Below are 14,813 nucleotides of genomic sequence, written 5' to 3'. Positions count from 1 at the left end.
AAAAATATGCATTTACCTTTACAGTGAATGTTCGAGCATTATGACTGCCATAATTACCGTCCTTCAAAATAAAGAACCTTTCAAAATCTTAAAAATCAAGTATTTATAAAATTTTATACTGTCCCCAATACTGATTATTATACATAAATTAGGGTACCTAACAAAAAGATTATTGTCTTAGTTGAAATTTGACGGAAAAACTCAAACATTCACCCTTTAGCATTTAGTATGAAGTTAAACAAAGTTAGGAAGAAAATGACAAAGCGCCGCCGCTCAGCAATAAATATAGTTTTAGGTTAAAGACAGAGAAAGCAATGTGAACATATTGCCATTTGTCCCGACCTTCGTTGGGTATTGTGGCGACGACAGCCCACACCCGAACTTGTGGCGACTAACTTTCGGGCATCGAAAACATTTGTTATTGTTTATCCCACGACGTAGTGTTAATGACTCATCATTTATTTACCTACCATTAGTGTATGAATTGGCTACTTTACCAACTAGTTGAATCAGGTAGTTTTTATATGGAAAACAAAATTTTATATGTAACATTAACATATTGTGACATCACAGATTATTTAGAAAGCATTTCAAATATATTTTAATGAGGCCGGAAAAATAGTAAATCTCATAAGTAACAAAACTGATCAATTAAAGTGACATTTAATAATTTTATTTAGTTATTTCAATACCTATACGCATTTTATTTTATACACGGTAAAGTAGGCGACTTGTTTTTGTTGCACTCGTTTTAGAAATTATACTGCAAGTGGCCAGGCGTTGCATATATCATTCTCACTAAAATAGCGTGTCGCGATTTTCTTTTATTTTCTATGTTGATATACCTTCATTTGTGATTATGAAAATTAATTTTGTTTAAAGGTCATACCAACAGCTCTTAAAATAACAATTGGTAAAGACGCTAAGTCCTCACAAATATATATTAAATAAAGTAACAAGTGGTATTTTACCTCACACATATCTATGTGTACTAAAATTAGTAATACATAGTATAAAAACTAAATACACAACTCTGTAAGTGGATAGATAAACTCTTCATGGTATCATATACAGAGGAAACATAAGTTGTTACAAGGTATTCTCGCATAAATGAGCGCAAAGGCGGACTTATCGCAAAAGCAATTTCTTCCAACCTTTGGCTAAATAAAGAAAGAAATTATCTAAAGAGGTTGCAGTAAATTAAATAGTATTAAAGAAATTTAACAAGAAAAAAGTTAAAATTAAAGAAGTATTCAGACTAATAATCGCCTAGTTATTGCTTAGCGCAGCAACAATTATCTTGATATTATTGGTATAGATACCTACTATTAAAACTATTACAAGAAACAAGTTTCTTGTAATAGGGGTAGAATCTAAATCTATAGGCGTTATTTTCTAAGTATGTTGTTATAAGCTGTATATTATTATTTATAAGTCCTCACAAATATTATGTTGTTACTTCTGTAATAATTTTTGAACGAAAAAGTAACAAACAAAGGAAAACTTCCGAACGTCCAACTTCGCATAGTCGAATAAATGCCCGCTGTTGTATAAATAATAAATGTTGTTACTTCTGTAATAATTTTTGAACGAAAAAGTAACAAACAAAGAAAAACTTCCGAACGTCCAACTTTCGCATAGTCGAATAAATGCTCGCTACAAGTCACTCGTAGCAGTCGTAGCATCGTGCGTAACCATTTCGTAGCACATCTACGTCGGAATGTGTTGTTTAGCTTTATTACATTTATCTGTAAAATGTATATCATAGTATAATTTATTTCATTGTTTAATCAAATGTATTGGTTTCTCTCTCTCTCTCCCATCTGAGCGTTTTTCTTCGATTTGCGATTTCTTCCTCAGGCGTTGATCGTCAGAACCAGGATCCACTTCGCACGTTCAGTTGTGAGACGATTACACATAATCTTTATTGCTTAGTAGTACTACAAATAATGATAATAATATATTGTATACGTAAATTTTAGAAATAAAGGTTTGTTATTGCTCATCAATTCTTATTATTATTATTTGTATCTCTAGGTTTTGTTTCACGGGCCGTAGCCCAGTCCTTTGAGGCTTGCATTATCATTGTTATTGAAACAGGTGTATAACTAACTATATGTCGATAACAAAAGATATGTGCGTACCGTTTACAGAATTCCTATAACCCAAAGCTGCTATCTCTAATTTAAATAATTGATTTGGGGAGAAGATCTCGTTACTGAGCAATGTTTACCTTTCATTTGAATTCCTAAAATTTTGCTTTTTTGTCGTTCTCCTATATATATATTAATGCCTACTAACGCTTTTATATTCAAAGGGCGAAAAATCGAAGTTGTATAAAGTAAATTATTCTTTCTATTGGAGGCGTCAGTGAGCATATTGTTGAAAACTGTCAATATATATCAATGAATGATACGAGAGTTAACATTTAAATATATAAGCAACTGAAATGCAAACTTGACAAGTTATTCACTTGTTTATAAATGTAAATCGTATGTGTATTTCTAGATAGAATCAATATAAGCGTTATCGGCTAATCCAAAGAATCTCATCTACAATATATTTGGAAATCACAAATAAAACACTGTACTTGATTGATTACACTTTATTCTAGCTAGGTACAAATTTTACAGTCTATAAGTACCTACACATAACATAATAATAGTTTTCATTTTATGTCGACAATATAGCGAAATATATATAATAGGTATTTCAAAATTTCACATGGGTCTTCGGCTGCAAACTCCCCGGCGAGCGACGTACACGGCTAAAAAAAAACATTTTCAAATCACTTGAATAAAAAATTCCAAATACACTAAAATAACATTAACAGCAGTTTAGAGTCATTTTAGGTCGTATGACACGAACGTGCACATTACCTATATACACGGCTTTGAATTACTCTATCTATTCATAAAACCCGTATCAAAATCCGTTGCGTAGTTTTAAAGATCAGCATACATAGGTATAATGATACATCAGTAAGGGCTCTTTGTAGTTACAATTTCAGTTTAAAAGAGAAAAGTCCAATATGCAGCTAGCAATATTTCAAGTGAGCTTGTAACAAGTAGTGTTATGTGTACTTATAGTTGTCAAGCAAAATAACCATAGATGGAAAACAACCTAGAAGGAGATTCACAATTCCAAACAGAATAATATCTTTAAGTGGCAACCACGTGATTATTGATGTAATAAAGATTAAGACGAATGCTTAAAATCAACAAGAACAGACCGTCCCATCACAAATTTTCAAAATTTCGTGTCAGAGGGTTGACGTCAGATCTGCGGCCGGTCGTAAAATCGCAGGTAAAACCTCACAAATTTAAAGCTTTTTACACTGGTCGGTCTCTGGAGCGTCACTGCCGTAAATAAAAGCCGAGGATAGGAGAGAGAGAAAGAAATTCTAAAAGAGAATACCAGTACAATCTCTAGATTTTTTAATATATGTATAAGACTTATATTTGGAGAAAAGGCTGCGGTGAAGTTTGTTGCGCCACCTCTTCTTCACCTGCGCTTTGGACGCCGGCAGTAGACTTAGTTTAAGTATTTTTTTGACGTCAATAAGTGATGTATATCATCCTAAATTGAATAAAGAATTTTGAATTTAAATTTGAATCTTAATCTTGTATATTTCACATCTATGGCAATACTTACAGACACCACAGTTCCGAGCACAGACGAATTTCCCCGGGTTAAAATAAGTTACGTTATTTGTTCCGCATATTGGATTGTATTCCGGAGTGGCGGGGCAGTCTTGTACACATTGCCTTTGCAACGGGCTCTCCGAACTGCGAATGTTATTGGTTATGTCTGTAAGTCGGAGCTAGGCAAAAATGATAAGGTTGGTAGCCTAGAGTGTTTGCCTCTGTCATGTTTTTGTACTAAATAAACGTTTTTTCTTTCTTTCTTTACCTATGTCTATAAAGGTCGTAAATAGAGTGGAACCATATTCAACAAGCGAGTTGAAAGTTGGAAGAAAAGCGTCTCCGGTTTATTTCATATCGGAATTGAAAGTTAATGGCGGAATTTTTCTATAAGAAGAGGAATCTATTTCCAGTAATAAAAATAATTTCTATGTATTTCTTACCTATTATCGAAGACGATTTGATTTGGATTAACAGTAGTAGTCGGGACGATAACAGGTCGTCCAAGTATAGCATTGTTGCTATCTCCATTTATTTGCGGGGATATATCGTCTAAAGTACCACTGTCTGGGTCGCCTGCGTCCTGCCAGCCCCCTTGGTTGGAATTGAAGTTAGGCCCTTGAGGTTCATTTCCTAGGTGCTCATTATTATCAGGATAATTGTTATTTGGACGCTGATATTCTTGACCAGGAAACTGCGTTGGAATATTTTGATCGGGGTTTGGAGTCGGCCTCGGTTGGTTCCAGTTTTGTCCTGAATTTGATGGTAGCTGGACTTGAGTGTTTAGACCATTTGAACCAAATTGATTGGAGTATTGATTTGATCCTTGGACATCATCAGGCCTCCAATTGGATGGGTTCTGATTGCTCCCAAGGTATTCATTGGGCCTTTGCACGGGATTAAATGCACCTGGATAATTAGGTCTTACGAATTCTCCTCCGTTAGAATCACCAGGTCGCTGCCATTGCATTGCTCCATTAGGTTGTTGCGGATTGAACCCTAGGTTTTGAGGTGATCGAAAATTGCCTGGATTTCCCCAGTCATTCCCTGCATTTGGTCTCTGAGGGAAATTTCTCTATAAAAAGAAGAGTAAGTAGCTAAATTTAACAATACGAAACGGTCAAAACATATTTTTATGAGGCATAAAACACACTGTCCATTTAAATAAAAATTCCCGCAAGCAAAACTTTTGAGAAAATAAAATAATTTGTCTTTAAACGTACGCCGTCTAGGGTGGAAATCTTTAAAAGTTGAGCTTACCTGTGCAGGAGGAAGCTGCGAGTTTTGCGGGAAATTAGTTCCTGCATTCCCGCCGGGCCGGTTCTGATTAAAGTTGGAAAATAGCGGGCCGAACAGTTGTCCAAGATCAAAAAACCTCGAATCCACAGACACAGGCGCGCTTTGGCTATTTTGTTTGTCTTTCTCAACCATAGTCACATTGTTTTCTCCCGAGGCAACGAGCCAGAATGAAGCTGAAAATAAAAATCCCTAAGATAATTTGGTAGCCGTTTAATATGGGATGATTAAAGATGTACTATGTATGTACGTATATAACGTGGGTAGAAAATAAGTGTGTGTGATTATATATTGACGCATATATGTGTAACGCACAGACACTATGACAAAACATCCCAACACAGTATTTACAATAAATACATCTCGGTTATTACAACTCGCGAAACTTATAATATACAAATATAAAGGGGTATGTCTGTAGATTCGTACTTGAACTAACTAACTGTCAATCCAGATGTTCGGCCAAACCAGTTCGACCAATGCGTGTCAGGATGTCTAGGTACTAGTTAAACCCCAGACAAACTAGTTTGTTAGTTGTCCTAAATACGTTAGTACGAATACGTTAACTAGTTCTGCTTAGGCAGAATTGACAGCGATTATGTATAATTATTGAAACAAAAGTTTTGTACTTACCTAAAATAAACACTATCAACATTTTATTGTTTTTAATTTTCGCTCCGTCAGAACAAATAACAGAACAAATAAATGCACCGCGAAGGAATATAAATCACTAGAAAATAAACTGAACCACATATACCTAACACTGCCACTGCTTTGAATAAAACCCTAGAAATAACTAATGTTTCATTATAATAATATAACCTAACTAACAAGGTACCTTCATGTCGTGACTCAAGTCAAGTAATTAGATAAGTATGACATCAATGCCCTTAATGGACGAATTAATTCATTTCCTAATTGATTTTTATAGCTACCGCAAAATTAATTTTAAAATTGATAATTTCTTTTTGACTAATCTATAACAAGCTACCCACACACAGAAATGTAAAACGCAGTAGGTATCTACTTATTCCTACCTGGTTAGGTAGGTACTGCTATGCGAATCTATTTAAATCTATTTGGGGAAAAAATTGCAAGTATATGCTTATCTTTTGTTCCATTAAATTTACCTACGGCACAGATTACATCCTACGGTAAGCGTACTCGTCCACGACAAACCTAGGTAAGAGTTAAAGTAGGTACAAAAAATAATCCCATCTTGTAGCGATGGTGGGGCTTAGTAACCTGGGGTCTGGTCTGACACAACCAGCCACCCCGGTGAACCAAGAGGAACCCAAGGCCTAGAGACTTTGGTGGGTGCTCTGGGCCTGGTGGACGGTCCCCTCGGTAGTACTGCCATTGGATGTGGAAACCAGAGGGGACCAGAGGTGGGGTTGCGGGGATTTTTTCTCCGTGACCACAGCGCGGCTGTGGCGCTGAACACGGTGCGGTGGCCGCAGGGGAAGGGGAGCGTCGGTATGTCTCTCGACGATCCCCTGTCCTCTGCGGTCGAAGGGTGGCTGCCTCTGTATCGGGTGCAATGTGTGGGTGTCACCTGCCTATCACCTCTTGCGCCCGTACAGGGGCAGACTTGCGTGCCCTGTGGCACCCAAGATTTTGTGTGTGTCCTGTGTGTGTTGTGAACGCTGGTCCCTTCAGGACCAGCGGTAGGTGATGCCCGCTCCCCCCATCAGCATTCTGACTGGTGCGCGGAGCGGGCTTGATGGTCGGCGCCACGCTCGCGTGGCGTAAGGGGCGGGTGGTTAGCACTTGTGCTTGCTGCTCGCCCAGGTCAGGGCCGAAAGGCCGGCCGGGGGGGCGTCGTGGTGAAATGCCTAGCGACCCCGTGACGTCCCCCATAACGGCAGCGTGGAAACGCCCCAGGGGTTTAGTGGGTAGGCTGGGCCGACTAGCGGCCCAGGAGTCCCACACTCAGTGCGTAACAAGCGTTCCCCTGGGTAAACAAAAAAAAAAGGTACAAAAAATAATAAGATTTAAGCTAGGCATTGAACTAACGTTTAACTCGATAAGTGCCTACCATCGTAATAGTAAATTCTTGTAGACACTTCTATAGGCAAAGCATTTTTTTCTGTGAAAGGAAGCTTTTTACAAGCTTTTATTTAGTTTCTCCTGTCGCGATGTTTGTATGCCTGTAATCAAATCTTGCAAGTTCAAGACAACCTACTTCCACTTGCCCTACTGAGTTGAAATTTACCAGGTCCCATTAGTTTTTATGAAAATACATTGTTATTTTGAGCAAACATGTTCTGATGATGCATTTAGTTTCGGCTTCCAACGAGAGAACTCCTCAACGGTTTACAGCACGAACATTTTTTTTGTGCCACGTTGAATGCAACGCGTGACATAAAAAACATCAACAAGATCTCTTTAATAACAATAAAAGCATACAACATGTGACAAAAAAGTAATTTTTGTAAAAATCTGTATTGAAATCCTTATTGAACATTTTTATTGCTAGGTTTTACGTGTGCTTACCACACGACCTAGTCGTACATATTATTTGCTTAGTTTTAAAGCTGCACACTTGCCTTACTCGGACAAAACTCGGTCGTTTCAATGAGTGCTTTCATTTACCGCAATGAAAAATCAGCAAATATATACCTAATCCACCAATTTTTGCCGAACTGTCCGCGGATAATGTGGAGCAGGCATTAGACATCTTGTATCAAATTCCAGTATGGTAACTACTTTAATGCGAAAGTTTATGAATGTGTATACACACACGTTAATCAGTGACGCAACATTTACTGAATGGATTTCGATGTGGTAACTTGATACATAGGTTTCTACCTATTCTGTAACAGCACATAATACATTTTATCCCAAATTTACCACGGGAGAGAAGTTTGCCTTTATTATAAAACCCATAAAGCATTGGATTTGGCAACCATGACGTATGAGGTGGAAAAAGGGTGAAAACTATGTAAAAAATTTCGGGTGTAATTAATCCGCTGCAGGGCCTACAACCCTTTGCAAATAGAATAGTGAAAGGGTGTCTTTATACCATAGAGGAGAAGCATTATAGTCTATTTTTCATTATGGCAATTTATAAACAATAGTGTTGAAAACTATCGATAGTTTGACTATCGATATGCCTATAGATATAATATCGATACTGTCATTAGTATCGATAGCTTAGTTTGGTATAATAGTATAAATATACTTCAATACTATCTATATTATCGATAGTATTTAAGCGAAATTATATCAATAGTATCGATAGTGCATTCGATTTGAGCTTCGATACTATCGATAGTATTATTGCGTGTCGTTAGTATTACGGTAACGAATCTATCGATACCATTAATAGTATCGACACAATTGATACTATCGATAAGTCTATAGATTCTGTTGCTTTACACATTCTTACACTTTTAGTGGCATATCGAGTGGCAACACTAGTTAATAGTAAAGATTGTCAAAATAACATGTTTGTCTTTGTAATCTGTCTGTATGTCAAATTGAATTGCTTGTTCACCATCACAGAAAAGAAGTTTCTAGCCGGTATAAATTTACTTGAACGCAATTCACGCAACTCCTTTTGTTTTTGCTGATATTTTGTGGTTTTATTTACGCAGTAAACTCGGTAAGTTGAAAATTTTGCATTTAGTTGTCATAAATCTCTGAAAAACGCAATAAAATGTCATTCTACTTTTTGCCGACAGTGCGACAGGAAAAATGAGCTGCCCTATTAGCGACGAGCATATATCACAGTTGAAGTCATTTATAGAGATGTGCAGGAATACGCCGCAAGTTATTCATCATCCGAAGCTGTCTTTCTTCAAAGACTACTTGGCATCGTTTGGAGTGTCCATTCCTACGGCAGGATTTTCTACAAAGAATTCTGCGCCATCTGGAGACAGGTACCTATATATTTTAATGGATCTTTTTGTAGTAAAGTTGTAAGAGAAATATCAGATATTGGCTTTAAGTCTGTTGTAATCTGATAGTCCAAACACATAACCTTGTTTACAGATTCAATAAAGTCAGCTAGGCTTGTTACCAACACAAAAGCGAATAAGTGTTAGTTTAAATCAGGTTGGCTACATGGGCCCGCAGACACTCTTTACAAAGCCTTCTTCATGTTAGTGTTGTAGACTAAAATCCTCAAGTCTTAAAATAGTCAAACCCAAGTTCTTTTAGACTTGAGTAGATGGATATGTAATTATGGATTCCATCTATGGGACATAATCAATATAGGATTCTAAAACTGTATATATAGGAATATTTATGATAAAAAAAGCACAAGAACAAGCAGTCTGAAAATGACTGTCATGCCTGTCATGTGTCTTTCCCTAGTTTCATTTAAAAAGTTTTGTGACACACTTGAATAGAAATTTGAATTAAATTACTATATAATCTCTCATATATTTTCAGTGGAGCAAACAATAAGCCTGAAGCAGCTCAGTCATCAGATGATGAGCCCGAAGTAGAGTCAGATGTGGAATTGGATATGGATGGTAAGTTATAAATATAAACTGAAAATGTGCCAACCTTCAACATTGAAGGAGTAAATCAATTATTATCAGTAGCCAGGAGGTTCACTAGATGTTTATATAATAGTTCAATAGATGTTTATATTTCCTATTAAGGCCATATTGATTAACATCAATATGGCCTTAATAGGAAATGACTATACTTGAATGTACTAAAACTACTTAAGAAATTCCAATGTTATAAATTTTGTTTCAGTCTAATCTGTACTTGCATTATTTTTAACAATTAATTAGTCATTCACTGTATAAAAAGTATAATAAAAAGGATAATTCCTTTTCTCCTGCACAATATAATAAAGGGAAACATAGATTCTTTTGCCGCTTACACATCTGAGTTTTACTTGGGATTTGGTCTAATTGAATGTATGTCCCAGTCCCAAAAAGCCTGTATTTAAATGCCAATTTAATTGTTTCATGCAAAAACATCTTATTTTCACATAGGAGTCGTAGAGCCTGATGTTTTGAGTGACAGTCAGGTGATGGGTGACCTGTCAAAAGAAGAAGTGTCTGATGAAGAACGTGACCAATCTGATGAGAAACGATCTGAGGCAATGAGAGCATTCTCAGAACAGAAATTTGATGAAGCATTGAAACTGTACAATGAAGCCATATTGCTAAACCCGCTTAGTGCTTTACTTTTCGCCAAAAGAGGTCAAGTAAGTATTATTCTATTCCATAATTACTAATTATAATAACTTTTGGCTCTAATAAAAAGGAATAGGCTACATAAAATATCAAAATGGCTTTTATTGGCTATGCTCATAAATATTTTGCCCATCTCACATAGGTAAATTAATAAAAATGTTTTAGAGGAAATGATTATATTTATTTCTTATTCATTTTTACTGTAAATCTGTCACACCTCTTGAGAATCTAACTTGAACATTAAAACATTTTTATGTACTAAATAATATTATTAATGAATCATTGTAAAGAAACATGAACATGATTTTTTATGTTGAACTTTCTGTATAATGAGTCATAATACTAATATTACATTGTATGTTTTTAGATTTACCTAAAGCTCAACAAGCCGAATGCTTGCATCAAGGACTGTACTAGAGCCCTGGAACTGAACTGCGACAGTGCTGCTGCATACAAGTTTCGGGGACGCGCTTATAGGTAAATTACTAGTGAAATACAAACAAAATAATTAATAATTATTAATTTGTATCTTTATTAGAAGAGAAGCGGAATGGTTAAGACCCGCGCCTGTGGACCGAAAGGCCCCAGGTTCCTACTTGTGCCACATGAATTTGTATACCAATCTGACTCATGTATAATAGTATTCATGGACTGTCGTGAGGAAGGAGTGAATAAACGAATTTATAGTGACTATACAAACTATACATATAGTCCTTAAAAGTGCTATAAATAATGATAATTTAATTTATGTCTGAAAGGTTGCTTGGCAAGTTTGAGGAGGCATCCCACGACCTCTGCGAGTCTCTCAAGATCGACTATGACGATCAGGCCAACGAGTGGCTCAACGAGGTGAAGCCCAACGCTGAGAAACTGCGACAGCACAAGCTCACTGTACAGAGAAAGAAGGAGGAAAAAGAGGTAAGACTTATAAATAGTTATGAAAATCTGGAGATTCTTTTCATAAATAGGGTAGTGAGCTATTATTTGAAATCTACCAATACTACAGCAAACTTTTTATTTTATCTACCCAAGAAGATGTGATACTTTTACATAGGTAAGGTACTTGTTCTTATTGTTCAGTTGGTTGGCTATTTAGACTATTGACTTATTTTTACCCGAACGAAGCCCAGGATGGCCTGTCCCGGCCAGTAAAACAAATAATTTTGGTGATATTTGCCAATCCTCTCCCTGCCTCAAAGAAAGATTTGGTGAGATTCGACGCGACCCTTAAATACCTCACGTAATTTATGGACCCCATAAGTAAAGCGTGTATATTGTCAGCACCGCGAGAAGCTGCGTCGCCTGCACGCGGCGCGGGAGGCGCGGTCGCGGGCGCGCGGCGCGGACGCGGGCGGCTTCCCCGGCGCCGGCGCCGGCTTCAACCCGCAGGACTTCAGCAGTCTGCTCATGGACCCCGACATCATGGCTGCCTTCCAGGTACCGTGTATAAAACCTAAGTCTACAATAATGCGTATAAAAGTACGCAGACTATGCTATATATTAATTGCTTAAAAGTTTTTTCTACTGCAGTGTTTGATCTTGAAACGATGATCAAATCTTAAGTCAATATATTCAAGAACAGTTGTGAGTGATGTAAATTATATTATACTACACATGTAACTCTTAACAACAAAGACTTCCTATTAAAAAAAAAATAGTGTTAAGTTTTTAAGTAATTTGTGTAGATTCCAACGAATCAAATTTTATGGTTATATTTGATGAACAGATGAAATATTTTTGTAACATAAGAAAAAGTTATTTTGCATCAGTATCAAGGCAGATAGTTTTAAATACAGTTTGATTAAAAGAGTCTCTAGTAAATATATAAATGAAGACACTTCCATTTTTTGGCGATCAAGTAAAACTTAATGATTATCGTAATTTCAGGACCCAGAAGTAACAGCGGCGTTCCAAGACGTGTCGGCGAACCCGGCCAATTTCGTGAAATATCAGAACAATCCTAAGATCGCAGCGGTGATTGAGAAGCTGCAGGGGAAACTGGGGAAAGGCGGCGGCTTGTTTTCGGGAGGTTTCCCAGGTATGAGAATCTAGCTGCCGTACCTAAATCCGGTGCCCAAAGTCGGCGCCCCGGATTTAGTGATGCGACCAGGGCCAGCTTGTGAGGCATTCCTTTATCTTTTTTTTATGGATCAAATTTATATAATTTTAGTATAGACTAAAATTATATAAATGCAAATGTCTGTATGCCTGTCACGTTTTCATGACGAAACTACTTGGGTGATCTTGATAAAATTTAAAATATAATATATAGTTGATGATCAGATGATCCCACTATTTAATTTTTGGCTACCATCTGAGCTGCAGACAACAACCATGATATTATAGTTATGTGACATATATGTTACGAATTATCCTTACATATTATGTAAAGAAGTCGCATCTGTCTGTACGCCACAAACTCAAAAACTGCCGGAAATTTTTGTTCGGTTTTATATAGATTTTGAATAGATTCGTTAGCATTCCTGAGGAAGGTTTATGTGTATGATTTATTATGTTTTATCCGAGCGAAGCTGGATTGAGCTGCTTATGTAGTAATATCATTTTTTTTTACCCAAAACATGTCATCATTTTCAACCCAAAACTGTTTACAAATTCATGCAGAATAATATCTTATGGTCGTTCTATAAGTAAATAGAACCAATACTTCTTAATTATCCATGTTATTTGATAAAAATATTTGGTATATCTCAGGTTTCGGCGGCGCCGGCGGGCCGGACTCGGGCCCGAAGCCCCCCACGGACGATGACGTGGGCCTGGACTAAACCTTCATCTATACATTCCTGCGGAAACATTACTAACTACAGTCTTATTCATACAATCTCATATCTAACTTATGATGTAATAAATTGTTTGGTAGTTTATATCCTTTAGATTACATTTCGTTTTTCAAATTGTACAGATTGTACAAAATAAGACTGACTATAATATTCGGGATTCCGGATTCTTGCTAGTTGTCATTACGGATCATTCTCACTAGTTCCACTGGCAAATAGTTTCATGGAACAAGTCAGTTTTTTTCTCAGTAGTTCCATTGACGCTTCAAAGACAATGGAACAACTGAGAAAAAAAAATCTCACTTGTTCCATGGACTTATTTGCCAGTGGAACTAGTGAGAATGATCCGCCATTTCTTGGTTGGTTTCGTTTTTTTATTATTATTGTTAAGCACAGTCAAGCGTTATAGATTGAGAGAGTATTTATATTACATACCCCGTGTCCGTCTGGAAATCAACTACACACTATCGGCGATCTCTGACAGATGCCGATGCGAATGAACATATATTGCGTAGTTTGAATGTGAAATTTTTATTATCGCAAGGAAAATCCAGCAATGTATGTCGACCTCTTTATAGACAGACCATTCAGACCGTTGAGATTAGGAATGTTGCATGTATTTTGTTTCTAGCTGTTCATATTACGTGCTTTCAAAGAAATAAGCCCACGCCACTAATGTTCACGGCAAGTTGTAATATAAATACTCTCTTAGAATTATACTTGGTCACAATATTATAAGTTAGCATTAGCTGATTAAGTAGGTACACTATGACTTGTGCTCATGTAGGTACACAATTTTTATGCAAGAGTTCTGTCTGTGTATTGAGAAATGCTGACAGAAGATCTATATTCAAATAAGAATGATTGGATGAAGAAATGAATTTGAATTAGTTTCAGACTCATGATCAACATTTTGATTTGAATTACGATCGATTGATTACGAACTTACTTTTCATTAAAACAATTCATTTCACCAGTAATTTCTTCTAACATTCTTGATTGGAATATAAGGTGATTATTGGGTGCTTTATAGCGTGGCCTTGCTAAATATATTTGTGTTTATTTTATAACAAATAACCTGAACTTCAATACGCCTATGACACTTTGCAATCTGTCGCGCAACTAGAAAGGGATGTGTTTACAAAACAAATAGTAATGACTTTCTTTTCTATTGCATAAGTGCATCGCTTACTGTCAGCAACAGATTGCTAGTCAAATTGCAAAGAGAGTAAGCTTTTACTTTTCATTTGATACATCTTTTGTGGGATTTGATTAATTCATCACTTATTTTTAGTTATAATTATTATTTGTAACTAAGAACAACGTTTAAATTAATAAACTTTATGTTTTATTATATGTAATGCAATGTAATAAATAATGGGTTTGTTATAAAAACAGCTTTGAAAATCCAGTAATGTAAAGGGCAATTACTGCTATTTACTAACATTGTACATGTACTGTTGCAAGCTTTTATAGATTACTCCTGCAAAACGATCGATTGTATAAGCATTGAAAGATGTTTCATAATATTGAAAATAAGTACTTATAGTCGCACTTTATTTTGATGTTTAATAAAATTGTGTAAGTATGTAATGTTTTATTTCTTATTAAATTCCTCGTAGTACTGAATAATTGACATACACTCATAAGCAGACGGGTTCAAGGGCTCCGATCTTGGCAGCTGAAGGAAACATTAGCAATCCCCAAGGAGGATTGATGACATGTAGACGATTGGTTGCAAAATCAGTCGAATTACACAAACCCCGGGCTTCGCCTCACCCCCGAATATAATCGAGAACACGCGAAGATAAACTAAATTGAGAATCAACTTACTAAGCTCTTGAGTGTGATTGGAAAGTCTCGAACAGTTTCACGTTGTTGCCATTTAACAACGTGGCGTTGGTATAGTTTTATAA

At 36.3% G+C, this 14,813-nt stretch overlaps 2 protein-coding genes across 4 annotated transcripts; one reads left to right on the top strand and one right to left on the bottom strand.

The window, feature by feature from the left end:
- Positions 1-2,590: 2,590 nt before the first annotated feature.
- Positions 2,591-5,928, bottom strand: LOC128676753 (sporozoite surface protein 2-like). Of its 3 annotated transcripts, none has more exons than XM_053757064.1 (5): positions 5,574-5,928; positions 4,905-5,116; positions 4,088-4,719; positions 3,655-3,788; positions 2,591-2,767 (listed from the first exon to the last, which is right to left on the bottom strand). In XM_053757064.1, the coding sequence occupies exons 1-5, from the start codon at positions 5,593-5,595 to the stop codon at positions 2,721-2,723; spliced, it is 1,047 nt and encodes a 348-aa protein (XP_053613039.1). In that variant the 5' UTR covers positions 5,596-5,928; the 3' UTR covers positions 2,591-2,720. The 3 variants fall into 3 exon arrangements, with proteins under 3 accessions (XP_053613039.1, XP_053613040.1, XP_053613041.1); XM_053757065.2 differs by lacking the exon at positions 5,574-5,928 and adding an exon at positions 5,256-5,366; XM_053757066.1 differs by lacking the exon at positions 3,655-3,788.
- Positions 5,929-8,386: 2,458 nt separating this feature from the next.
- LOC128676541 (hsc70-interacting protein-like) lies at positions 8,387-14,485 on the top strand. The gene is made up of 9 exons (XM_053756693.1): positions 8,387-8,547; positions 8,627-8,824; positions 9,339-9,421; positions 9,899-10,113; positions 10,470-10,579; positions 10,861-11,020; positions 11,384-11,539; positions 11,990-12,140; positions 12,815-14,485. The coding sequence occupies exons 2-9, from the start codon at positions 8,640-8,642 to the stop codon at positions 12,883-12,885; spliced, it is 1,131 nt and encodes a 376-aa protein (XP_053612668.1). The 5' UTR covers positions 8,387-8,547; positions 8,627-8,639; the 3' UTR covers positions 12,886-14,485.
- Positions 14,486-14,813: the final 328 nt, after the last annotated feature.

The sequence above is a fragment of the Plodia interpunctella genome, chromosome 16, assembly GCF_027563975.2.
Source record: "Plodia interpunctella isolate USDA-ARS_2022_Savannah chromosome 16, ilPloInte3.2, whole genome shotgun sequence".
Classification (NCBI taxonomy): Eukaryota; Metazoa; Arthropoda; class Insecta; order Lepidoptera; family Pyralidae; genus Plodia; species Plodia interpunctella.
Note: the sequence above shows the minus strand (reverse complement) of the source record. Positions and strands in the feature narration are given on the sequence as shown.

Excerpts from the sequence above, each read along its gene's own strand:
- LOC128676753 (XM_053757064.1), bottom strand. The coding sequence starts at position 5,595 with ATGTTGATAGTGTTTATTTTAG. Across the intron at positions 4,720-4,904 it reads CGCAGCTTCCTCCTGCACAG|AGAAATTTCCCTCAGAGACC; the intron begins GTAAGCTCAACT and ends TTCTTTTTATAG. Across the intron at positions 2,768-3,654 it reads TGCTCGGAACTGTGGTGTCT|CCGTGTACGTCGCTCGCCGG; the intron begins GTAAGTATTGCC and ends GTTTTTTTTTAG.
- LOC128676541 (XM_053756693.1), top strand. The coding sequence starts at position 8,640 with ATGAGCTGCCCTATTAGCGACGAGCATATATCACAGTTGAAGTCATTT. Across the intron at positions 8,825-9,338 it reads TCTGCGCCATCTGGAGACAG|TGGAGCAAACAATAAGCCTG; the intron begins GTACCTATATAT and ends ATATATTTTCAG. Across the intron at positions 11,540-11,989 it reads ACATCATGGCTGCCTTCCAG|GACCCAGAAGTAACAGCGGC; the intron begins GTACCGTGTATA and ends TCGTAATTTCAG.